This window comes from Eubalaena glacialis, chromosome 2 (assembly GCF_028564815.1).
Source record: "Eubalaena glacialis isolate mEubGla1 chromosome 2, mEubGla1.1.hap2.+ XY, whole genome shotgun sequence".
In the NCBI taxonomy this organism is placed as follows: domain Eukaryota; kingdom Metazoa; phylum Chordata; class Mammalia; order Artiodactyla; family Balaenidae; genus Eubalaena; species Eubalaena glacialis.
Window position 1 is genome coordinate 192,753,073 of NC_083717.1, and position 25,125 is coordinate 192,778,197.

The window sequence follows — 25,125 nt, forward strand, 5'->3', positions numbered from 1 at the left end:
CCGTGCCTGGCACGCGGTCCATTTCAATAAAGGCTAGCCCCTGCTCTCCTTACCCGCATACCCTACTTCCTTTTCTCTTCCCTGCTCTTTGTTCTTCCTTACTTTCTCGCGGAGATTCAGGAATTTTATTCTGTTCTGTTGCTTCTGTTAACATTTGTAGGCAGAGTGTGGGGTACCAGCATGGATGCACCTTTGCCTTATCTGCTGGAGTGATCAGTTGCCCTTGGGGTTGACTTCCTCCTTGTAGCCAAGGTCTTGAGAACTTTAAGGAAAGGAATTCTGGAAATCCCCAAACCCAGATCCCAGCATGGGCAGAATCTGGGAATAAAGCCACTGTAGCCCTTGTGGTCACCCGTGACTCCTGCAAGGAGCTGCAAGGCATTTTGTACTTTCTCTCACCCAGCTACAATGTACCTTGATAAAGCTCTGACCTTGCTTTTTTTTTTCCCAACATCTCTTGTTGGTTCATTCAGCGGATAGTTATTTGGGGCCTGTTGTATGCCAGCCACAGTACCAGCTTCTAGGGATGCTGTGGTGGACCAGACAGACCCAGTCCCTGCCCTCAGGGAACTTTCAAACTTGAGAACCAGCAGGCATAGATACAGGGGATGCTCTATTTGAGTTTTCAGGACTGGCTTGGAGACTGGTGGTGGGATAAGGAAAGTCCTCTTCTGAAGCAGTGACTAGTAAGTAGCTTTTGTTAGGTTTAAGTTATTTTGTTGTCACATTGTCTTTTTCAATAGAAGATTGGCTCCTACTGGATTTGTTTTCAGTTTTCTCTTAGAGAAATTACACTTCAAGTTTGAGGAAGGTCTCACTTCATATTAGCTTCTATGTAGTTTGAACAAAATGGCTCCTGGAACTTAATGAGGAAAAAGGGAAGGAAACAGGCGTCAGGCAGAGCAGTTGATTAAACTTAGAATAAGTGAAGAACAGATGAGGAAACAGTTACACACATAATGAAGACAAGCTTCGGAGTCAAGCAAGGAGAGATTTCTAGATACAGTGGAGCTCAAGGAGCTTGATAGAATCCAGAGGGAGTAGTTGATGGCTCTATGAACTGCTGAGGTGGAAGTGAGCTGTAGTTCAAAGTGTGTGTCAGTTTTAAATGAACGTATTCTTTGGATCCAGACATAAGAAACCAGTGAAGTTTTGCATAATGATGGACGTAACTGAGGTAGAGTGGCTTTATATTTTGTTCTGTCATACTTGGGGAATTCTGGCACAGTGTTTTGAGGGAGATTAATTCAACAAGTATGTGTTGAGCGTTGATTGTACCACACTCCCCATTGGTCTTTTGAAGCGCTGCAAATTTGTGGATGAACAGGATGTAGATGAAGACTAGAAAGAAGCCATTGAGGAAGATAGAGAACAAATCATGATGGTGCTGTGTGATAACTGCCCTCAAAGCGTTCTGTGAAAGCAGAGGAAGACCAACCAAGTGTCCGAGGGAGGCTGAAGGCTTCCTGTGGAGAACTTGTTCTTACAAGATGTGTATGGGGGATGGGGAAGGAACGAAAGGGACTTTGCAGAGACACACAGGTCGTGGTGTGTTCAGGGACTGTGGTGGCTGCAGTGTGGGGTATGTGGATGGAAGAGTGGCCTGAGATGAAGCTGGACGCAGACCGGTTTGTTGAACTGCTCAACTTGATGCTGTCATCAGGCTTTAGACTCTGAGCACTGGCTAGCCAGCGGGCTTGGGATCAGAAAAGTGACAAAACTTCATCTGGAAGATAAATGACTGCCTCCATCTCATTATGTTCAGCCATAAGATTTTAACATTTAAAAGAGCAGTGGATGTTGTAGCCAGACTTCAGAAATAGACTGTATGGGAGGGAGACGCAAGAGGGAGGAGCTATGGGGATATGTGTATATGTATAGCTGATTCACTTTCTTATAAAGCAGAAACTAACACACCATTGTAAAGCAATTATACGCCAATAAAGATGTTAAAAAAAAAAAAAGACTGTACAACAGGGAGTGACTAACTGTCACTTCCTAGAGATTTTGGAGAGAACCCTTAAACCATTAGAGTTGTCAGGGTGCTCTGGCAACTTCCGATCGCTGTACTAAGTGGATGATTTAGACTATGTGTTATTAGTCCTAGCTCCAGTTTTTAAAAACTGCCCATCAGGCATTTGGGTGCTATCAGTCAGTGTGAAGGTCAGCTCCCACCTTCCAGGTGTATGGGATTGTGGTGCTAATGGGGGAGAGAATTATCCTGCCTCAAAGAAGAGTGTTTTGATGTTTTATATTTTTAATGGAAATATTCAGGACCAGGGAAGCATTATTGATTTTAAAGATTGGATTGAGAATATTCTTTTGCAGTAAGACCTGAAGTTAACATTTTATTTATTCATTCAACAAATCTTTATTGAACATCTACTCCGTGCCAAAGATAGTGTTACGTACGAGCCTTTTCATTGGTAAACGAGAGAATTTATGTTGTTTACTTTCTCATGAGAGAGATGATCATTAAACTGTTTATCAAATAAAGTAATTAAAGGTTGTGATGAGAATTATGAAGGACATAAACAGGATGATATGTTAGAAGGAAGAGGAGACTGATGGATATTGTAAGTGATCTGATCAGGGAAGGCCTTTCTGAAGCCTGGTGTGTGGAGAGAGATGAACGATCGTAGGGGGAATAGTCAGTTCTGAAGCCTGAGGAGGGAAGAGTGGGCCAGTGGAGCTAGAGCTTGGGGGATGAGTGGAGAGAGGTGGAGATGTGATGGGGGAGCCAGGAAGGGGTCAGACCACACGGCCTGTAGGCCACAGAAAGGTATTTGGTTATTCTCAGAGCACTGGGGAACCACTGTAGAATGTTGAATAGGGTGAGTGGTATGAGATCCACCCATTTCTCTTTCAAAGAACTTTTTTTTTTTAAACACTTTTTTTCAGAGCAGTTTTAGGTTCACAGCAAAACTGAGGGGAAGCTACAGAGATTTCCCGTATACTCCCTGCCCCACCCGCATGCATAGCCTCCCCGTTATCGGCATCTCCCACCAGAGTGGGGCATTTGTTACAACTGGTGAACCTGCACTGATACAGCATAATCACCCAGAGTCCATCATTCACCTTAGGTTTGGTGGTGTGCGTTTTGTAGGATTGGGCAAATGTATAGTGACATGCATCCATCTTTATGGTGTCAGTATTTTTATTGCCCTAAAAATCCTCTGTGCTCTGCCTACTTATCCCTTCCCCTCCCCAACACAAACCCTGGCAACCACTGATCTTTTTACTGTCTCCATAGCTTTGCCTTTTCCAGAAGGTTACAGAGTTGGAATTATACAGCATGCAGCCGTTTCAGATTGCCTTCTTTCACTTAGTAATGTGCACTTCAAGTTCCTCCATGTCTTTTCATGGTTTGATAGCCCATTTCTTTGTAGTGCTGAATAATATTCTAGTGTCTGGATGTACCAAAGTTTATTTATTCATTCACTTACTAAAGTGCTAGTTGCTTCCAGATTTTTACAATAATGAATAAAGATGTTGTAAACATCCTGGTGAAGGTTTTGTGTGGGCATAAGTTTTGAACTCCTTTAGATAAGTACCAAGGGCTGCACCTGCTGGATCATATGGTAAGATTATGTTTAGTTTTGTAAGAAACCTTCAAATTGTCTTCCTAAGCGGCTGTACCATTTTGCATCCCCACCAGCAATGATGAGAGTTCCTGTTGCTCCAATTCTCACCAGCATTTGGTGTTGTCAGTGTTCCAGGTTTTGGCCATTCTACTAGGTGTGTGGTGGTATCTCGTTTTAATTTGCATTCTCCTGATGACATATGATGTGGAGCATCTTTTCATAGACTTACTTGACATCTGTATGTCTTCTTTGGTGAGGTGTTTATTAAGATCTTTGGCCCGTATTTTAATTGGGTTGTTGAGTTTTAAAAGTTCTTTGTATATTTTGGATAACAGCCCTTTATCAGATAGGTAAGTTTTGCAGTTTTTCTCCCAATCTGTGGCTTGTCTTCTCCTTCATTTGACATTGTCTTTTGCAGAGCAGAAGTTTTAAGTTTTAATGAAGTCTAGCTTATCAGTTACTTCTTTTGTGGATCATGCCTTTGGTGATATTATTTAAAATGTCATCACCATACCCAAGGTCATCTAGGTTTTCTCCTATATTGCCTTCTAGAAGTTTTATAGCTTTTGTGCTGTACATTTAGGTCTGTGATCCTTTTTTTTTTGGCTGCGTTTGGTCTTCGTTGCTGCACGCGGGGTTTCTCTAGTTGCCGAGCGGGGCCTACTCTTCATTGCGGTGCTTAGATTTCTCATTGCGGTGGCTTCTCTTGTTGCGGAGGACGGGCTCTAGGCGCGCGGGCTTCAGTAGTTGTGGCTCACGGGCTTAGTTACTCTGTGACATGTGGGATCTTCCTGGACCAGGGATGGAGCCCATGTCCCCTGCATTGGCTGGTGGATTCTTAACCACTGCGCCACCAGGGAAGTCCCTGTGATCCATTTTGAGTTAATTTTTGTGAAAAGTCTCTGCCTATATTCACTTTTTTATATGTGGATGTCCAGTTGTTCCAGCACCATTTGTTGAAAAGGCTGTCTTTGCTCCATTGTATTGCCTTTGCTCCTTTGTCAGAGATCAGCTGGCTGTATTTATGTGGGTCTATATCTGGGCTTTCTCTTCTGTTCTGCTGATCCATTTGTTCTTTTGCCAGTACCACACTGTCTTGATAACTGATGCTTTATAATAAGTTTTGCAGTTGCATAGTATCAGTCCTCTAACTTTGTTTTTCTCCTTCAATATTGTGTTGGCTATTTTGGGTCTTTTGTCTCTCTATACAAACTTTAGAATTATTTTGTTGGTATCCACAAAATAACTTATTGGGATTACACTGAATCTGTACATCCAGTTGGGAGGAATTGACATCTTAACAATATTGAATTTTCTTATCTGTGAACATGGGATAGCTCTCTATTTATTTAGTTGTTCTTTGATTTTGTTCATGTGAGTTTTATACTTTTCCTTGTATAGCTCTTTACATATTTTGTTAGATTTATACCTAAGTATTTTGTTTGGGGGGATGCAAATGTAAATGATACTGTGTTTTTAATTTAAAATTCCACTTGTTCATAGCTGGTATATAGGAAAGTGATTGACTTTTGTATTTTAATCTTGTATCCTGAAACCTTGCTATAATTGCCTATTAGTTTCAGAAGTTTTTTTATTGATTCTTTCAGATTTTCTACATAGATGAACATATCATCCACAAACATAGTTTTATTTCTTCCTTCCCAATCTGTATACCTTTTATTTCCTTGTCTTATTGCATTAACTGGAACTTCCAGTAAGTGTTGAAAAGGAGTGGTGAGAGGGGGACATCCTTGCTTTGTACCTGATCTTAGTTGGGGAAGCTTTTTTTTTTTTTAAAATATATTTACTTATTTATTTTTTATTTTTGGCTGCATTGGGTCTTCATTGCTGCGCGCGGGCTTTCTCTAGTTGCGTTGAGCGGGGGCTACTCTTTGTTTCGGTGCGCGGGCTTCTCATTGCGGTGCCTTCTCGTTGTGGAGCACGGGCTCTAAGTGCATGGGCTTCAGTAGTTGTGGCACATGGGCTCTAGAGCGCGGGCTCTAGAGCGCAGGCTCAGCAGTTTTGGCGCACGGGCTTAGTTGCTTCGCGGCATGTGGGATCTTCCTGGATCAGGGCTCGAACCCGTGTCCCCTGCATTGGAGGTGGATTCTTAACCACTGCGCCGCCAGGGAAGCCCAGTTGGGGAAGCTCTGAGTTTCTCAACATTAAGTATGATGTTAGTTGTTGGGTTTTTTTGGTAGATATTCCTTATCAGGTTGAGGAAGTTCCCCTCTGTTTCTGGTTTACTGAAGTTTTTGTCATGAATGCATGTTGGAGAGCTGATTCTGCTTTTTTTGTTTTGTTTTGTTTTTTGGGTTTTTTTTTGTTTGTTTTTTTGGGGTAATAGCTTCATTGAGATTTCACATACCATATATATTAACCATTCAAGGTGTACAATTCAGTGTTTTTTAGTATATTCACAGAGTTATGCAACAATCAGTTTTAGGACATACCACCCTAAAGAGAAACACCATACCCTTAAGCAGTCATCCCCACCCCCACTCTCTTCTCTTGGCTTCAGGCAATCATTGCTGTACTTTCTGTCTATAGATTTGCTTATTTTGGCCATTTGCTATTTCATATAAATGGAGTCATGCAAATGTGTGGTCTTTCGTGTCTGGCTTCTTTCACTTAGCATAATGTTTTCAAGGTTCATCATATTGTAGCATGTGTCAGTACTTCATTCCTTTTTATTGCTGAATAATAGTCAGTTGCATGGATATACCATGTTTTGTTTATCCATTCATCAGTCGATGGACAGTTGGGTTGTTTTACTTTTTGGCTTTTATGAATAGTAATATGAAATTCTGTATACAAGTTTTTGTGTAGACATATGTTTTCATTTCTCTTAGGTATATAACTAGGAGTAGAATTGCTGGGTCACATGGTAACTGTATGTTTAACCTTTTGAGGAACTGCCAGTGACTGCCACATTTTATTTTCTACCTACAATGTATGAGGGTTCCAGTTTCTCCACATCCTTGTTAACACTTATCTGTCTTTTTGATTATAGCCATCCTAGTGAGTGTGAAGTGATGTCTCGTGGTTTTGTTTTGCATTTTCCCTGATGATTAATGATATTGAGCATCTTTTCATGTGCTTATTGGCCATTTGTATGTCTTCCGGGGAGAAATGTCTATTCAGATCTGTTGCCCACTTAAAAATTACCTTTTAATTATTAAGTTTTAAGCATTTCTCATATATTCTGGATACGAGTCCTTTGTCAGATGTATGATTAACAAGTATTTTCTCTCATTCTGTGGGTTGTCTTTTTACTTTTCTTGATGGTGTCCTTCGGAGCACAAAAGTTTTTAATTTTGTTGAAGTCAGAGAGCTTATTCTGACTGCTCTGTATGAATCTGGATTCCAGGGACAGGTGTGGAAGCAGGAGAGCAGTTGTTACAAGAACAATGCAGTGGTCCAAGTGAGAGGTGTACTGGCTTTATCTCAGGCATGGCCACAGAGTTGGTGAGAAGGGGCCAGCTGTGAGGTAGGTTAGGACATAGAGCTGATGGAACAAGGTGAGGGATTACTGTAGGGGTGAGGGAGAGGGAGAAATCATGGATGAATGCTAGGGTTTCAGCTTAAATACTTTTTTTTTTCTTTTTTTAGAAGGAAGGATTTTTTAATTAATTTATTTATTTTTGGCTGTGTTGGGTCTTCGTTTCTGTGTGAGGGCTTTCTCTAGTTGCGGCAAGCGGGGGCCACTCTTCATCGCGGTGCGTGGGCCTTTCACTATCGCGGCCTCTCTTGTTGCGGGGCACAGGCTCCAGACGCGCAGGCTCAGTAGTTGTGGCTCACGGGCCTAGTTGCTCCGTGGCATGTGGGATCTTCCCAGACCAGGGCTTGAACCCATGTTCCCTGCATTGGCAGGCAGATTCTCAACCACTGCGCCACCAGGGAAGCCCTCAGCTTAAATAATTTTGATCCAAAATTTGATTATGCTGTCTGTTACCTGCTACAGAATTATGATAGTTTTTAATGGAGTTTGGCCAGCGAGTCCTGCACTCCCTTCTTACACATTTGAAGTTGCTTTTGGTTGTATGATCACTGATTGTGCCAAGGAGATGGTTCCAGAGACTCTGACCTTCCATATTATTCTCTAATACTGCCTAAGCCACCTCAAATAAACATATTTTCTAAGTGAGACTAGTGTGCCTGCTTTACAAGTGCAGTATCGAGGCAAGTCCTCTGCCCCCTTCTAACCAGACTGCAACCTCAAAGCCCCTTCTGTGTAGAGATTATGGAACTCTCAGTGAATAGTATCAGTTCAAGGCAATGAGTTTTTGAAATCTAAATGCCATAATTTGACAGAGCTACTTTGAGGAAAAAGACTTTTAAAGGAGGAATTAATATCAGCTGACATTTGTGAAGTGCTTAGTACCTCTGCTTGCTTCCTAGGAGATCTCATCAGCTAAAGTGGAAATTAAAACACTGAGAAAATCTTGGTTTATGAATATAGCATGTTCTCTTGGTTTATGAATATAGCGTGTTCTCTGCAGTTTTTTTATATGGTCACTAAAAATCTTATTCTAGGGAAGTATTTAATGACATGGCAAATGCTCATGATTTATTAAGTGAAAAACTGTGTGTTTACACATATGTAGCTATACCCTATCTATATATGTAACATGTCTCTATGATGGGATTATGAGTGGCATTTATTTCATTCTTTGTACTTTTCTATATTGCTACATTTTTGATAGTGAACATTTATAACTTTTATAAAAATGAAATTTTATTTTAAAAACATCACGTAAATCATGGCGCATCAGTGTTTGTGTGCACACACCCATCAAGGAAATACATCTTTTCCTGCTCCTGTGACGCCCTTCTGCTTGAAGCTGGAGAGGAACTGTTGAAATGAGAACATTTCTCGCCTGTAAGGTGGAGATAACAGTGGTGCCAACCTCCTGAGGTTTTTTGTGAGGATTTAATGAGTTCGTGCACTAAAACAGTTTCCGTTAAGTAATAGTGTTCACTGTTACCATTGTTGCTATTTTCATTGTTAGTTTGGCTTTAGTGTCCTCCTTACAATGATGTACATGCTTTCCCAAGGTGTCTGACTGTGGCTGTTCTCTCTTGTGTTTGCCTGATAGCCGTTTCATTTTCATTTGATTTCAGGGTCATGTGGGTTTTGCCCACCTCTCTGGAGTACTTGTACAAACCAAAGATTGGGGAGCATGGATATCTTTTAGCCAAGGCAGTCTTGACCTTACAAAGTTGTAAATTTATGAAGTATGCTGCTGTATGGACAGGATCAACATTCACCGTCAAAATATCACTTAAAATTATATGACCCTGGGCAAATTTCTGAACCTCCCAGGGCTTCAACTTCTGCTAAAAGAGGGTATATTAATGTTCTTAACCATCGCAGAGGGACTTAGTACTGTTTACTTACCTTTAGGAAAGGTGCTTGTAAGTTACCCTGCCTGCTTCACTGTATGTATTGTCTATTGTGGCTGTCAAATGAAATAGGAGTCTGAAAATGATCTAGAGGATTTTTATTCCAGCATTGAACTGGGGCCATATTGGAGAAAAGATGATATTTTGTTTCTTTTCCATTCTTGAACTCACTCCTTCCTTGCAGATTTTCCTTTTTTATAACTCATTCATTTATTCAATAAATACTTAGTGTGGGACTTCCCTGGTGGCGCAGTGGTTGAGAGTCCGCCTGCCAATGTAAGGGACACGGGTTCGAGCCCTGGTCCGGGAGGATCCCACATGCTGCGGAGCAACTAGGCCCATGCGCCACAACTGCTAAGCCTGTGCTCTAGAACCTGCGAGGCACAACTACTGAGCCCGCATATTGCAACTACTGAAGCCCGCGCACCTAGAGCCCGTGCTCCACAACAAAAGAAGCCACCGCAGTGAGAAGCCCGCGCACCGCAACGAAGAGTAGCCCCCGCTCGCCGCAGTTAGAGAAAGCCCGCACACAGCAACGAAGTCCCAATGCAGCCGAAAATACATAAATAAATAAAATAAATAAATTTATAAAAAAATAAATTAATTAATACTTAGTGCCTCCGATGTGCCTGACCCTTTTCTAGGTTCCAGGGGCTAGAGGGGTAAGTGAGGTGGATGTGGCCTCTGCTCTTGGGCTTACAGACCAGTGGTGGAGGGGGCCAGGCAGAGATGGCCATCAACAGGAGAGGAAGAGGATGTGTGGAGAAGGAGAAGCAGGGGGTGGGGATGTGATAGAGAGTCCTTTGGAAAGGGCTGAGGACTTGAAGGGCAAAGGCCTAGATTCAGGTCTTGCCCGTGTGGTCTTGAGCAAGTCTTGTGACTCTCTGGCCCTCAGTAGCTTATGTAAAATTTTTTTTTTTTTTAATTAGAATATAATTGCTTTACAATGTCGTGTTAGTTTCTGCTGTACAATGAAGTGAATCAGCTATATGCATACATATATCCCCTCCCTCTTGGACCTCCCTCCCACCCCCTCCCAACCCACCCATCTAGGTCATCACAGAGCACCGAGCTGAGCTTCCTGTGCTTTATAGCAAGTTCCCACAAGCTATCTATTTTACGCATGTTAGTGTATTTATGTCAATTCTAAATCTCCCATTTCGTCCCACCCACCCCTTCCCCTCCAGTGTCCATGTGTCCATTCTCTACGTCTACGTCTCTATTCCTGCCCTGCAAATAGGTTCATCTGTACCATTTTTCTAGATTCCACATATATGTGTTAATATACAATATTTGTTTTTCTCTTTCTGGCTTACTTCACTCTGTATAACAGACTCTAGGTCCATCCACATCTCTACAAATGACCCAACTTCATTCCTTTTTATGGCTGAGTGATAGTCCATTGTATATATGTACCACATCTTCTTTATTCATTCATCTGTCTTTGGACATTTAGGTTGTTTCCATGTCCTGGCTATTGTAAACAGTGCTGCAATGAACCAGTTGGGGTGCATGTGTCCTTTTGAGTTATGGTTTTCTCAGGGTATATGCTCAGTAGTGGGATTGCTGGGTCATATGTAGTTCTATTTCTAGTTTTTTAGGGAATCTCCATACTGTTCTCCATAGTGGCTGTATCAATTTACATTCCCACCAACAGTGCAAGAGGGTTCCCTTTGCTCCACACCCTCTCCAGCATTTATTGTTTGTAGACTTTTTAAAAATACATTTATTTATTTTATTTATTTATTTTTGGCTGAGTTGGGTCTTTGCTACTGCACGCGGGCTTTCTCTGGTTGCGGCGAGCGGGGCTGCTCTTTGTTGCGGTGCGCGGGCTTCTCGTTGCGGTGGCTTCTCTTGTGGAGCATGGGCTCTAGGTGCGCGGGCTTCAGTAGTTGTGGCGCATGGGCTTAGTTGCTCTGCGGCATGTGAGATCTTCCTGGACCAAGGATCGAACCCGTGTCCCCTGCATTGGCAGATGGACTCTTACCACTGCGCCGCCAGGGAAGCCCTGTAGTTTTTTTTTTTTAATAAATTTACTTATTTATTTATTTATTTATTTGTGGCTGTGTTGGGTCTTCGTTTCTGTGCGAGGGCTTTCTCTAGTTGCGGCAAGCGGGGGCCACTCTTCATTGCAGTGCGCGGGCCTTTCACTGTCGCGGCCTCTCTTGTTGCGGGGCACAGGCTCCAGACGCGCAGGCTCAATAGTTGTGGCTCACGGGCCTGGTTGCTCCGCAGCATGTGGGATCTTCCCAGACCAGGGCTCGAACCCGTGTTCCCTGCATTGGCAGGCAGATTCTCAACCACTGCGCCACCAGGGAAGCCCCCTGTAGATTTTTTGATGATGGCCATTCTGACCCGTGTGAGGTGATACCTCATTGTAGTTGTTTTTTGTTTGTTTGTTTTTGGCTGAGTTGGGTCTTCGTTGCTGCTAACGGCCTTTCTCTAGTTGCCGAGCGGGGGCTACTCTTTGTTGCGGTGCACGGGCTTCTCATTGCGGTGGTTTCTCTTGTTGTGGAGCATGGGCTCTAGGCACACCAGCTCAGTAGTTGCAGTGCGTGGGCTCTAGGGCGTGCAGGCTTCAGTAGTTGTGGCGCGTGGGCTCTAGAGTGCAGCGCTCAACTAAGCACATGGGCTTAGTTGCTCCGTGGCACGTGGGATCTTCCAGGACCAGGGATCGAGCCTGTGTCCCCTGCATTGGCAGGTGGATTCTTAACCACTGTGCCACCAGGGAAGTCCCCTCATTGTAGTTTTGATTTGCATTTCACTAATAATTAGTGACTCTGAGCATCCTTTCATGTGCCCCTTGGCCATCTGTATTCCTCCTTGGAGAGATGTCTATTTAGTTCTGCCCATTTTTCAATTGGGTTGTTTGTTTTTTTGATATTGAGCTCCATGAGCTGTTCGTATATTTTGGAGATTAATCCTTTGTCTGTTCCTTTGTTTGCAAATATTTTCTCCCATTCTGAGGGTTGTCTTTTCGTCTTGTTTATGGTTTCCTTTGCTGGGCAAAAGCTTTTAAATTTAATTAAGTCCCATTTGTTTATTTTTGTTTTTATTTCCTTTACTCTAGGAGGTGGGTCAAAAAAGATCTTGCTGTGGTTTATGTCAAAGTGTGTTTTTCCTATGTTTTCCTCTAAGAGTTTTATAGTGTCTGGTCTTATATTTAGGTCTTTAATCCATTTTGAGTTTATTTTTGTGTATGGTGTTAAGTAGTGTTCTAATTTCATTCTTTTACATGTAGCTGTGCAGTTTTCCCAGCACCACTTATTGAAGAGGCTGTCTTTTCTCCACTGTATGTTCTTGCCTCCTTTGTCCTAAATTAGGTGACCATATGTGTGTGGGTTTATCTCTGGGCTTTCTATCCTGTACCATTGATCTATATTTCTGTTTTTGTGCCAGTACCATACTTGTCTTGATTACTGTAGCTTTGTAGTATAGTTTGAAGTTGGAGAGCCTGATTCCTCCAGCTCTGCTTTTCTTTCTCAAGATTGCTTTGCTATTCGGGGTCTTTTGTGTTTCCATACAAATTGTAAAATTTTTTGTTCTAATTCTGTGAAGCATGCCATTGGTAATTTGATAGGGATTGCACTGAATCTGTAGATTGCTTTGGGTAGTATAGTTGTTATCACAATATTGATTCTTCCAATCCAAGAACATGGTGTATTTCTCCATCTGTTTACGTCATCTTTGATTTCTTTCATCAGTGTTTTATAGTTTTCTGAGTACAGGTCTCTTGCCTCCTTAGGTAGGTTTATTCCCAGGTATATTATTCTTTTTGTTGCGATGGTAAATGGGATTCTTCCCTCAATTTCTCTTTCTGATCTTTCATTGTTAGTGCATAGGAATGAAAGAGATTTCTGTGCATTAATTTTGTATCCTGCAACCTTACCAAATTCATTGATTAGTTCTAGTAGTTTTCTGGTGTCATCTTTAGGATTTTCTATGTATAGTCTCATGTCATCTGCAAACGGTGACAGTTTTACTTCTTTTCCAATTTGTATTCCTTTTATTTATTTTTCTTCTCTGATTGCCGTGGCTGGGACTTCCAAAACCATGTAAAAGTTTGTAGGGTAAGGATTAAATGGGTGAATGAACACTTCATAAAGTATAACACGCTGTGTGACGATATATAACATGCTTCCCTTTATTGAGGGAAGCTTTGAATCCAGATTTTCCAGAGGTGTGGGTGTCAGTGCAGAACAGATAGGAGGTGTTGTGTAGCTGAGGTTCTGAGTGCTGTGGAGGCTGTGGCTATCCAGCCGGGGGACATGTTTCTCCACCACCTCGACACAGTGAGCTTATTCCTACGTCTGGATTGGTCCACTGTTCTCCTAGTGCAGTGTCTTTACTGTTTCTTTTCCACATGCTTTTTTTTTTTTTTTGGCCATGCGGCTTGCGGGATCTTAGTTCCCCGACCAGGGATCGAATCTGTGTCCCCTGCAGTGGAAGTGCGGACTGCCAGGGAATTCCTCTTTTCCACATTCTGTCCTTCCTGGTGGGCTTCAGAATTCTGGATGTTTCTGGTGAAGCTTTCTCCACATTCCAGTCCACACTGCTCTCTCCCTCTTCTCATTGAGACCCACAGATTAGCACCTAATCACATGTGGTTTTATGTCTCTTCACAGTTTCTTTTGCCTCCCTAACTAGATCAAAAGCTACTTGAGATTAAGAACTGCTTTTAATATTTTTTCCACCCCTTCTCCTCCATAGCATTTATCACAATATAAATTACAGGGGCCAGCACATATTGAAGTGAGTTTTGAATTAAAATGCTCAAAAGTGATGTTAATGTCACTTGTTTTACTTTCTCTGTTTAATTCAGCTCTGACTATAATTCATACCCACCTGAAAGTTCCTCGTTCCCACCATTACAACTGACTTCTGTTTGCATGACTAGATGTTGAAAGCATTATAATGCCTTGTTCTTTAGCCCCCAGGTTTCCCTAGATGCCAGTTAAAATTGCTTGTCCTGCTTGAAGATCATCTGTGGAAACGTTGGCCATGGCATCCGTATCAGAGTCTATTACATTCAGAGAGTTCTGCCCTTTGTACTATCTCCTCAATGCCATTCCCACAAAGATCCAGAAGGGGTTCCGCTCCACAGTGGTCTACCTCACGGCCCTGGACGCCAACGGGGACTACATTGCCGTGGGCAGTAGCATCGGCATGCTCTACCTGTACTGCCGGCACTTGAACCAGATGAGGAAGTACAACTTTGAGGTGAGTCGTGCTTGTCCTCACCTAAGCATGTGTGCGCCCTGGCTAATGTTTAACATGCTTGTGAGCTCCAGGACGGGGTAATTTACTTCTGATTTGCTAGAATATGGCCTGAGTGCCCTTGCCAAACAATACTTTACGACCATTTTTAATTGAGGTGGAGTACAGCTAAAAATGTTGATGTTTTAACTTTTTTTCCTGCCTCCAAAAATCCAGAGTTATTTTAAGAGAGAACATTATAGTGTTTAACACTTAATAGAAAACTTTGAAAGTAGGCATGTTTTTCTAAGTGTTTTCTTTTTTGTTTTGGTTTGGTTTTTTTTTTGGCTGCACCATGCGATATGCAGGATCTTAGTTCATCGACCAGGGATCGAACCTGTGCCCCCTACAGTGGGAGCGTGGACTCTTAGCCACCGGACCACCAGGGAAGTCCCTCTACGTGTTTTCTACGTGTTTTGTTTCTCAAAATACCGTACCTGACTTACTCAAATAATCTCTAGCTACTCTGGTGAAATTACTGTGAAAACAGGATCAGGATCAATGTTGGCTGGCTTCCAGAACACGCGCATCTTAAATGAGGTCACTTCTGTAGAGCACTGCCATTGGGGTCCTGGCCGACCTCTGTTCTGTGCTGGTTGACTCAGGCATCTCTGTGTATTGTAGTTGTTGGGGAGGTGGACTGAATTCACCCGCTGAGTTGATATCTGTGATTTATGAGTGCTCGGGTTTTGTGAGAGACTCAAGGGTGACTCAGTTGTGGCTCCTGCCTCACAGCCTCATGGGGTTCTACTCTGCCTGTGGTTAGTGGACTTTTACAGCCTAAGACAAGGCTTTTGTGTTTAAGAGAAATATTTACAAAGATCTATATTTTAATCAATATTCAACTTAAAGTTTAACTTAAAAAGTTAGTTTTTGTTAAGCCTCTATACTCAATTTAAAATAACACAAATGGTTAGCATGCATATAGCACTTACTATGTGCCAGGCATTATTGTAAACCTTTACATATATTAACGCATTTCATCCTCACAAGACTCTGTGAGGTAGATGATGTTTTCTCATCCCCATTTTACTAGGGAGACAACTGAGGTACAGAGAGGTTGAGTGACTTGTGAGGTGGTTAGGAAGTGGTGGCACCATTGTCGGAACTTGGGCAGATTGGCTCTAGAGTTTATATTTGTATTTTTTGTATGAAAATTAAAACTATTGCTATTTCTTTTCTTTATTTAATAGCTCATGGATTTGACTGCTCAAATTCCCCACACATTTAAAACCATTACATAGTTAATCTTTAAAACTATGGTTATGGATTAATATATCTGAGATCTCTCAAATACTTCAGCACTTAACAAAAAAGACTTATGAATCCAGCAGTGAAACCCTAACAGGATAGACCAAAGAAATCCATGCCCAGACATATCCTAATCAGACTTCCAAAAACTAAAGACAAAGAGAAATCTTAAAAGTAGCCAGAGAATGACACATTTCCTGTAAGGGACAATGATTTGAATGACCACAAATTTCTCATCAGGAACTATGGAGGCTAGAAGACAGTGGTACAACATTTATAAAGTGTTGAAAGAAAAGAATGGTCAGCTCAGAATTTTTACCCAAGAAAAATATCTATTAGGAAAGAAAGTGAAATAAAAATATTCTCAGATGAAGGAAAACTAGGGGGATTCATTGCCAGCAGACCTGCTCTAAATAATTGCTTCAGGAAGTTCTTTAGGCAAACGAGAAACGATACCAGAAGGAAACTTGGAACATCAGTAATGAAGGAAGAATAATAGTAAATACAGTAGACTGTTTCTCTCCTCTTGAGTTCTTTTTTTAAAAAATAAATTTATTTATTTATTTTTGGCTGTATTGGGTCTCCGTTGCTGCACGCAAGCTTTCTCTAGTTGCGGTGAGAGGGGGCTACTCTTCGTTGCGGTGCGCGGGCTTCTCATTGCGGTGGCTTCTCTTGTTGCGGAGCACAGGCTCTAGGCGCGCGGGCTTCAGTAGTTGTGGCACGTGGGCTCAGTAGTTGTGGCTCGCGGGCTCTAGAGCGCAGTCTCAGTAGTTGTGGCGCACGGGCTTAGTTGCTCCGCGGCATGTGGGATCGTCCCTGACCAGGGCTTGAACCCGTGTCCCCTGCATTGGCAGGCGGATTCTTAACCACTGCGCCACCAGGGAAGCCCTTGAGTTCTTTAAAATATACTTGACAGCAACAATTATAACACTGATTGAGTTTTCAGTGTGTATACATGTAGTAATATATAAGATAACTATAATGTAAGAGGGGAGAGTAAGGGACCTATATGGTAGTAAGGTTTCCACATTCTTTTTTTTTAATATGTATATAATTTAATTTGTTTATTTATTTATGGCTGTGTTGGGTCTTCGTTGCTGTGCGCGAGCTTTCTCTAGTTGCAGTGAGGGGGGGCTACTCTGCGTTGCGGTGCGTGGGCTTCTCATTGCCGTGACTTCTCTTGTTGCGGAGCATGGGCTCTAGGTGCGTAGGCTCCAGTAATTGTGGCACGTGGGCTCAGTAGTTGTGGCTTGCGGGCTCTAGAGTGCAGACTCAGTAGTTGTGGCGCACGGGCTTAGTTGTTCCATGGTGTGTGGGATCTTCCCGGACCAGGGCACGAACCCGTGTCCCCTGTGTTGGCAGGCGGATTTTTTTTTTTTTTTTAGAATGTAGGAGTGCTATTTATTTATTTATTTATTTTTTGGCTGTGTTGGGTCTTCGTTTCTGTGTGAGGGCTTTCTCTAGTTGTGACAAGCGGGGGCCACTCTTCATCACGGTGCGTGGGCCTCTTACTATCGCGGCCTTTCATTGTGGAGCGCAGGCTCAGTAGTTGTGGCTCACGGGCTTAGTTGCTCCGCGGCATGTGGGATCTTCCCCGACCAGGGCTCGAACCCGTGTCCCCTGCATTGGCAGGCAGATTCTCAACCACTATGCCACCAGGGAAGCCCGGCAGGTGGATTCTTAACCCCTGGGCCGCCAGGGAAGCCTGGGTTTTCTACGTAGATGATCCTGCTTGCCTCTGAAGAAAGAGTTTTACCTCATCTTTTCTAGTCTGTATGCCTTTAATTTTTTACTTGATTTACTGTGCTGGCCAAGACCTCAGTATGGTGTCTGCAGTGAGAATAGATGTCTTTGCCTTATCCTTGGGCCTTATCCTTGGTCTTCACCATTACGTTAGCTATAGATTCCTCACGGACGCTTTTTATTTCTGTTTATTTCTATCCTAGTTTTCTGAGAGTTTTTATCATGAGTGAGTATTGAAGTTTGTCAGATATTCACTTGAATCTGTTGTGATGATATGATTTCCTTCTTTATTTATATGTTATGTTACATGAATTGAGTTTTGGTTATTATTCCAACTGTGCATTACTCTTTTAAACCCCATTTTGTCATGATATATTATCCTTTTGTTTTTGGCCTTGTGGCACGGCTTGTGGGATCTTAGTTCCCTGAACAGGGATTGAACCCAGGCCCTGGCAGTGAAAGCACCAAGTCCTAACCACTGGACCACCAGGGAATTCCATATTATCCTTTTTTTTTTTTTAATCTTGCTGTATTCCTTTTAGTAATATTTTGTTCAGATTTTTTGTGTCTGTATTCATGGAGGAATATTGGTCTGTAGCTTTCTTATGATGTTTCTGTCTGGCCTTTCTTATTATACACATAACTATCTAGTGTTTTCATTCTGTATTTAACTACTCAAGTTGGACATTATTATTATTATATTTTATAGTCACTGTTTAGATTCCCTCACAGTTTTGCCAACGTCTTTACTCACCATCCCTTGTTACATCTCAGTTCTTCCTTTTGCAGCCATTTTCCTTCTTGCTGGAGTACATCCTTTTTTTTTTTTTTTTTAATTTAGTTATTTTTGGCTGCACTGGGTCTTCGTTGCTGCGCATGGGCTTTCTCTAGTTGCGGCGAGCGGGGGCTACTCTTCATTGCGGTGCGCAGGCTTCTCATTGCGGTGGCTTCTCTTGTTGCGGAGCATGGGCTCTAGGTGCGCGGGCTTCACTAGTTGTGGCTCGTGGGCTCTAGAGCGCAGGCTCAGTAGTTGTGGCGCACGGGCTTAGCTGCTCCACGGCATGTGGGATCTTCCCTGACCAGGGCTTGAACCCGTGTCCCCTGCACTGGCAGGCGGATTCTTAACCACTGCGCCACCAGGGAAGCCCTAGAGTACATCCTTTAGTAGTTCTTGTGTTGAAGTCTTCTGGTGGTAAGTACTCTTGATTTTTTTGTTTGTCTGAATGTCTCTCTGTCTTTGAATTGTTTAGAGGTATACTATTCAAGGCTAACAGTTTTTTCCTCTTAGCACTTTGAGGATGATACATCTCAACATCCATTGTTGAGATGTCTTTTGTTAATAATTGTTCATATTTAGTTATTTCCCTTTTTTCTCTGACATATTAATATCTTCTCATTGCCTTTGAGGTTTTACTGTTTCACTACAAGATGTGTATGTGTGTATTTCTTTTCATGAGTCTTGTTCAAGGCTTGTGCTCCTGAGGATATAGGTCTTTCATCAGTTTTGGATAATTTTTAGCCCTTATCTCTGAAGATGTTTCCTTCTCTTATCCTCTGTTTTCTTACCTTCTGGAATCCCAATTAGATGTAGGTTGGACCTTCATATTCTATTCTCTATGACTCTTAACTTATCTGTCATATTTTTTATCTTTTCTTTGCCGCACAGATCTGTCATCTAGTTCAGTAATTTTCTTTCATCTGTGACTAGGCTGCTATTTAGTCTACCCCTGAGATTTTACATTCTTTTGATTCTTTTTCATTTCTATTATTTCTGATAATAGTTTGGTCGTATGTTTCGATTTCTTTTTACATTTCTTTAACATTTTTAAGCATATTTCTTTTTTATTACTGAAGCATAGTTGATTTACAGTGTTTCAGGTGTATAGCAAAGTGATTCAGTTATATATTCTTTTTCAGATTCTTTTCCATCATGGGTTATTACAAGATATTGAATATAGTTCCCTGTGCTATACAGTAGGTCTTTGTTGTTTATTTTATATATAGTAGTGTGTATCTGTTAATCCCCAATTCCCAATCTATCCCTCCCTTGAAGCATATTTCTTTATGTTCTGGGTCTCCTCACTCTAAATGAAATACTTGAGTCAGGATGAGGAGTTGTCCAATTCTGTTATTGCTTTCTTTAGTTGATTCTTCTTGAGGGGACCTATTTCCCTGTGGTCATGTCTAATTGTGAGCTATGTGGCTGATCCTAATATGTGGGAGCGCTGAGGGCCCTGGGTTGAGACTGTATTCCACAGATGGGGTTGATGGTCACTCTGCCAGCCACCTTGGAGTGCTACAAACACGGAAGCATGTCAGGTAAAGTGCCTGGCATGAAGGTTCTTTTCAGTGGGAAGGGAGAATAAATTCAAACTCTGGTGCTGGATACGGCAGCTTTGTGATTACAGAGTCTTAGGAACCATTCTTTTTTATTCACTCCAGTCAATGCCTGAGATAAGACAAAGGTCCTTGTCAGCTTCATTTCCCAGCAAATTGATTTCTCCCTAGTTTACACTTTCACTGAGAGTTAGGTCTTCAGGGATTCTGGCTTTAGCAGGGGATATCAGTTCCAGCTCCCCACCTCACCTGGCCTGAAGCCTTGTCCTCATTAACCATGCTCACCTCAGAAAATCAAGGGTCTAGGTGTTGGCCAGATTGCCCTATGTAGCCTGTAGCTTCAGGGCTGGCTTCTGTTCTAGTTTGACAGTATTCTTTTTGTTTTTGGCTCTTGTAGATTTTCTTTACTTTCTAGAGATCAGCTATGCATTTAAAAGAATGTTTTATGTATCTTATTCAACATTTCTAGGTGTTTGGAGAGGAATGTTTTTCAGAATAGCTAGAGAGTGTTTTTTAAATATCATTTAAAAGAATGTTTTATGTATCTTATTCAACATTTCTAGGTGTTTGGAGAGGAATGTTTTTCAGAATAGTTAGAGTGTTATACCGTGAGAAGTTGAAACTTCATATTTTGTTTCTGTCTGAAGTATAGTTAGATATTGATAATCTGATTCTTCGGATGTTTTGGTTCTTAAGTCAAGAACCAAATCTATTTAATTATCATATTAAATAACGTTAAGTCAAGTTTAGTACATTGGTTTATTAAAAGCACGTGTACAAGCATTGCATGTAGATATTCAGGCTTCCAGCCCATCTGAGCAATGATTTTTATTTTGAAACCATTCATTCAGAAAAATTACACAACCGTTTTGATTTTGTGCTATGATGTGGCAAGATCTCCAATAAGTGATTTTGATTCCTGATGTAGTAGCAGTTTTTATAATTACAAATTCCCAGGAAAAATATTCTCTTTTTAACATTCTGTTGCCATGTCAGACGATACACATCTAAAACATGTTATGTCCCTTTCTTCCCTCAAAGCAGAGATGGAACCATCACTCACATTCCCGCACTCCTTTCATTCTCCTTCTTGTCCAAAGCCGACCACACCTTCCATCTCCACAGCCATGGATCTGCTCAGAAGGCATAGGGCAGCGAGGCAGAGCAGGGCCCCTGTAGGGTCACACTTGGGCGTGAGTCCTGACTTTTGATTCTCTCTACCTTTGTGACCTGAGACAAATCACTTCACCTTTGTAAAATGAGGATAACTCCAGCACCTGCCCTCTTGGTGGTCTGAGGACCCCGGGAGATAACGCCTGTGAAGCGCTGAACAGGTTGCCCAGCACAGGACACGCGTGACTGAGAGAGCGTCCCTTACAGAGAGAGTCGATGTGCTCTGTTCATCGCTGCTGCCCTCCTTCTGACCGGGTCTTTATACTCTTCTTTCCTCGTCGGGGTTTACTGCCCTTGCACCTGTTCAGTTTGCCACTTCCCTTGGCCGGGCGCATACTACCTCCACCTGAACTATCGCAGGAGGCTCCCAGCTGGTCCTCATGCCTGGTCCCACGCCTTCCTCCTTCCATCCTGTTCCTAATGGGGTTACCAGAAACACCTCTGACTGATACACCTGCAAAAGCAGGCATCTTCAGGGGTCCCCCTTTTCCTTCCTGTAGCTTAAGATCCAGGTCCCTTACCCTGTATCACGATGTGGCACCAAGTGTATTTATAGCCCATGAACATACGCTGCAAGCTGTAAAGTGGCAGATGAAAGTGAGCTCAGTCACTGCCACCCCCACTCGCGGGGGGCAGCTCTCCATGTGCATGTCTCATTGCTACAGCTCAGCTTTGAGAGGGCGGGCCTGCGCCCTACTGTGTATTACCATAGCAGCTGACTCAGCACCCTGAATGCAGAGGGGATGCTTGCATATTTGACAGATTGATTACCATCTAAATTACTGCATCAGGGATCAAAATGGCTTATTGAAGATCTTGCCATATGTCTTAGCAAGGTCGAAATGGTTGTGTAATTTTTCTGAATGAGTGGTTTCAAAATGAAAAATGATCATTTAGATGCTCTGGAAGCCCGAATATCTGTATTCAGTGCTTGACGTGCTTTTTAATAAACCAATATATTAAGCTTGAGTTAGTGTTATTTAATGCGATTATTGATCTGAGAACCAAAACAGGCCAGGAATCAGTTTATAAAGCACTCTCAAATGTATTGTCTCATTGATCCTCAAGCAAGCCTGTGTGGCAGGTACACACCATGGACTACAGTCGGTGGATGACTTGTCCACGTTGAGAGAGAAGAAAGGAGAGCTTGGGTCTGGGATAGCCCTTCTGACGCCAGACTCCAGTTTTGAGGGGAACTACCTTTCTTATCCAAGTTCCTTAGTACTCTCTTGATAAGAGCTCAGTGTATTCATACTTGATTGATCAGTATTTCCTTTCTCAGAAATGCAGTTTTAAAATTTTGTCATTTCAGGGACTTCCTTGGTGGTCCAGTGGTTAAGACTCTGCACTTCCAGTGCAGGGGATGCAGGTTCAAATCCTGGTCGGGGAACTAAGATCCCACATGCTGTGTGGCACAGCCAAAAAAAAACAATTGTCATTTCAAAGATAAAAAACCTGGAAAGAAAAAGAGATTAATTATCTTTCTGAATTGTATACATTTTCAATCAGGAATATATATAGGCTGCAGTCCAATGAGGTTTTACATTCCATTGGTAGGTAATGTTTCATAGTCTGAAAGCTGGCCTGGTGACAGGCCCATTTGTTTTGTTTTTCTGTTTGTTTTTTTTTAACATCTTTATTGGAGTATAATTGCTTTACAATGTTGTGTTAGTTTCTGCTGTATAACAAAGTGAATCAGCTATGCGTACACATATATCTTCATATCCCCTCCCTCTTGCATCTCCCTCCCACCCTCCCTATCCCACCCTCCCTATCCCACCCCTATAGGTGGACACAAGGCACCGAGCTGATCTCCCTGTGCTATGCGGCTGCTTCCCACTAGCTATCTATTTTACATTTGGTAGTGTATATATGTCCATGCCACTCTCTCACTTCGTCCCAGCTTACCCTTCCCCCTCCCTGTGTCCTCGAGTCCATTCTCTACATCTGCATCTTTATTCCTGTCCTGCCCCTAGGTTCTTCGGAACCTTTTTTTTTTTTTTTAGATTCCATATATATGTGTTAGCATATGGTATTTGTTTTTCTCTTTCTAACTTACTTCACTCTGCATGACAGACTCTAGGTTCATCTACCTCACTACAAATAACTCAATTTCGTTTCTTTTTATGGCTGAGTAATATTCCATTGTATATACGTGCCACATCTTGTTTACATCTTCTATTTTTTTAAAATTTATTTATTTATTTTTGGCTGTGTTGGGTCTTCATTGCTGCACGTGGGCTTTCTCTAGTTGTGGCGAGCGAGGGTTGCTCTTCATTGCGGTGCACGGGCTTCTCATTGTGGTGGCTTCTCTTGTTGCGGAACACGGGCTCTAGGCACATGGGCTTCAGTAGTTGTGGCTCGCGGGCTCTAGAATGCAGGCTCAGTAGTTGTGGCGCATGGGCTTAGTTGCTCCGCGGCATGTGGGATCTTCCCGGACCAGAGCTCGAACCCGTGTCCCCTGCACTGGCAGGTGGATTCTTAACCACTGCGCCACCAGGGAAGCCCGTGCCACATCTTCTTTATCCATTCATCTGTTGATGGACACTTCGGTTGCTTCCATGTCCTGGCTATTGTAAATAGCGCTGCAATGAACATTGTGGTACATGACTCTTTGAATTATGGCCCATTTGTTTTTGAATGTTTCCTCTTTCAGGGGAAAACGGAATCCATCACGGTGGTGAAACTGCTGAGCTGCTTCGATGACCTGGTGGCTGCAGGCACAGCCTCTGGGAGGGTTGCAGTCTTTCAACTTGTATCCTCGTTGCCAGGGAGAAATAAACAGGTAAGTACTAATCGTTTTAGCATTTCTTAACTTCTTGGCAAATTCCTCATGTCTTTTTAAATGAGGAGTCCTCATCTGCCAAGAAAATACTTGCTCAGAAAAACCTCACTCTGTGCTCTTTATAATCAGATGACATTTTTGTTCCTGGTAGGACACTTGGCAAAAAGCATATATGGGTAATTTTGTTTAATATTCTCTGGCTCTTCTCTGTCAATTTTAAAGGTAAATAGACAGGTGGACCCTTGTGCAGGTTTTTGCATGGAAACAACTTGGGAACACCCGCTTTTCCATAAACAGGAGGGATTGCGTACCACCTTGTTCACATCTCACAGTGTTTATCCTTGTCTTTTTCTTGTGTGTATTTTCATCGTTTATTCATAGCTTCGGAGATTTGACGTCACTGGTATTCACAAGAATAGCATAACAGCTCTGGCTTGGAGCCCCAATGGAATGAAATTGTTCTCTGGAGATGACAAAGGGAAAATTGTCTATTCTTCTCTGGATCTAGATCAGGTAAAATTATTTTCAGAAATATTGGTTGTCTTATATTTGGAGAAATTATAGTAGTTGGTCAACTTGAATTCTTGATTATTGTCCCTATTTTTTTTTTTTTTTTTGTCTGCCGTGCCGGTTGGCTTGTGGGATCTCAGTTCCCCAACCAGGGATTGAACCCAGGCCACAGCAGTGAAAGTGTGGAATCCTAACCTCTAGGGCACCAGGAACTCCCCGTTGTCCCTTTCTAATCTCAACTGTTGTTTGTAACATTTTCTTTCAAGGGCTTTTCTAATGCTTTATAAGCTTCTACTTCTGTATCTAAAGAATTGGCCTTTGTTTCTTCTGGAACATACACTTTTTTCATTCTCCTGTTTTCTATTGCTACCAATTAGAAAAGTAGCCACTATCAAACCTAATTCCTTGAAGCGTTTGTAGGAGGATGTGAAGTGTTTCACGGTCATGACTATTGTCGACTGAAAAAAAAAAAAAAAAGCACAACCTGAAAGTCGAGAATTTTTATTCAGCGGACTTACTGAGGACTTAAGCCCATAGACAGTCTCTCACATGACTCTGAGGGACTGCTCCGAAGAGATAAGGGAAGAACCAGGATATATAGGAGTTTTGCAAAAACAAATCAGGTAGTTGAACATCAAGATTTCTGCTAATTAAAGAAAAAACAAACATCTCAAGTTAATGACTTCAGCGCTTTTCTATGTATGGGAAGATACCAGAGTCTGGGCTCATTGAAATCATTCCTTTGATACACACCTTAACTGTCTAGGGCCAGTAAGTATCCTGTTCTCTTCCGTCCTGAACCCTTCCAGCTGGACTGTTGCGGGCGGCTGCAGTGGCTGATAGCTGCAGCATCCTTTCTTCATCCATGTGGCGGGCAGCATTCTCTGTCCACACTGTGGATGGAGGTCAGTGCTTCCAGTGGGTGGTGAGCTCGCCCCCAGCCAAGCTCTGGTTGTGTGGGAGGGAGTGGTGGGAAAGGAGGAGGGTTGGTGGCAGCAGGGAACCTAGTCCCACCCTCGTATTTGTCATTTTATTTAAGCCTCACAACAGAGCCCTAAGCTGTGTGTGCTGATCTTCAGT

At 42.3% G+C, this 25,125-nt stretch overlaps 1 protein-coding gene across 3 annotated transcripts in view; it reads left to right on the top strand.

The window, feature by feature from the left end:
- The window catches only part of TECPR2 (tectonin beta-propeller repeat containing 2), a 97,699-nt gene that overhangs the window by 924 nt on the left and 71,650 nt on the right, over positions 1-25,125 (top strand). For all 3 annotated transcript variants that reach the window (XM_061181289.1, XM_061181292.1, XM_061181291.1), the window contains exons 2-4: positions 13,921-14,210; positions 23,407-23,535; positions 23,917-24,048. In XM_061181289.1, coding sequence (XP_061037272.1) covers positions 13,992-14,210; positions 23,407-23,535; positions 23,917-24,048 — 480 coding nt within the window. In that variant the 5' untranslated portion in view covers positions 13,921-13,991. The remainder of the gene's footprint in view (positions 1-13,920; positions 14,211-23,406; positions 23,536-23,916; positions 24,049-25,125) is intronic.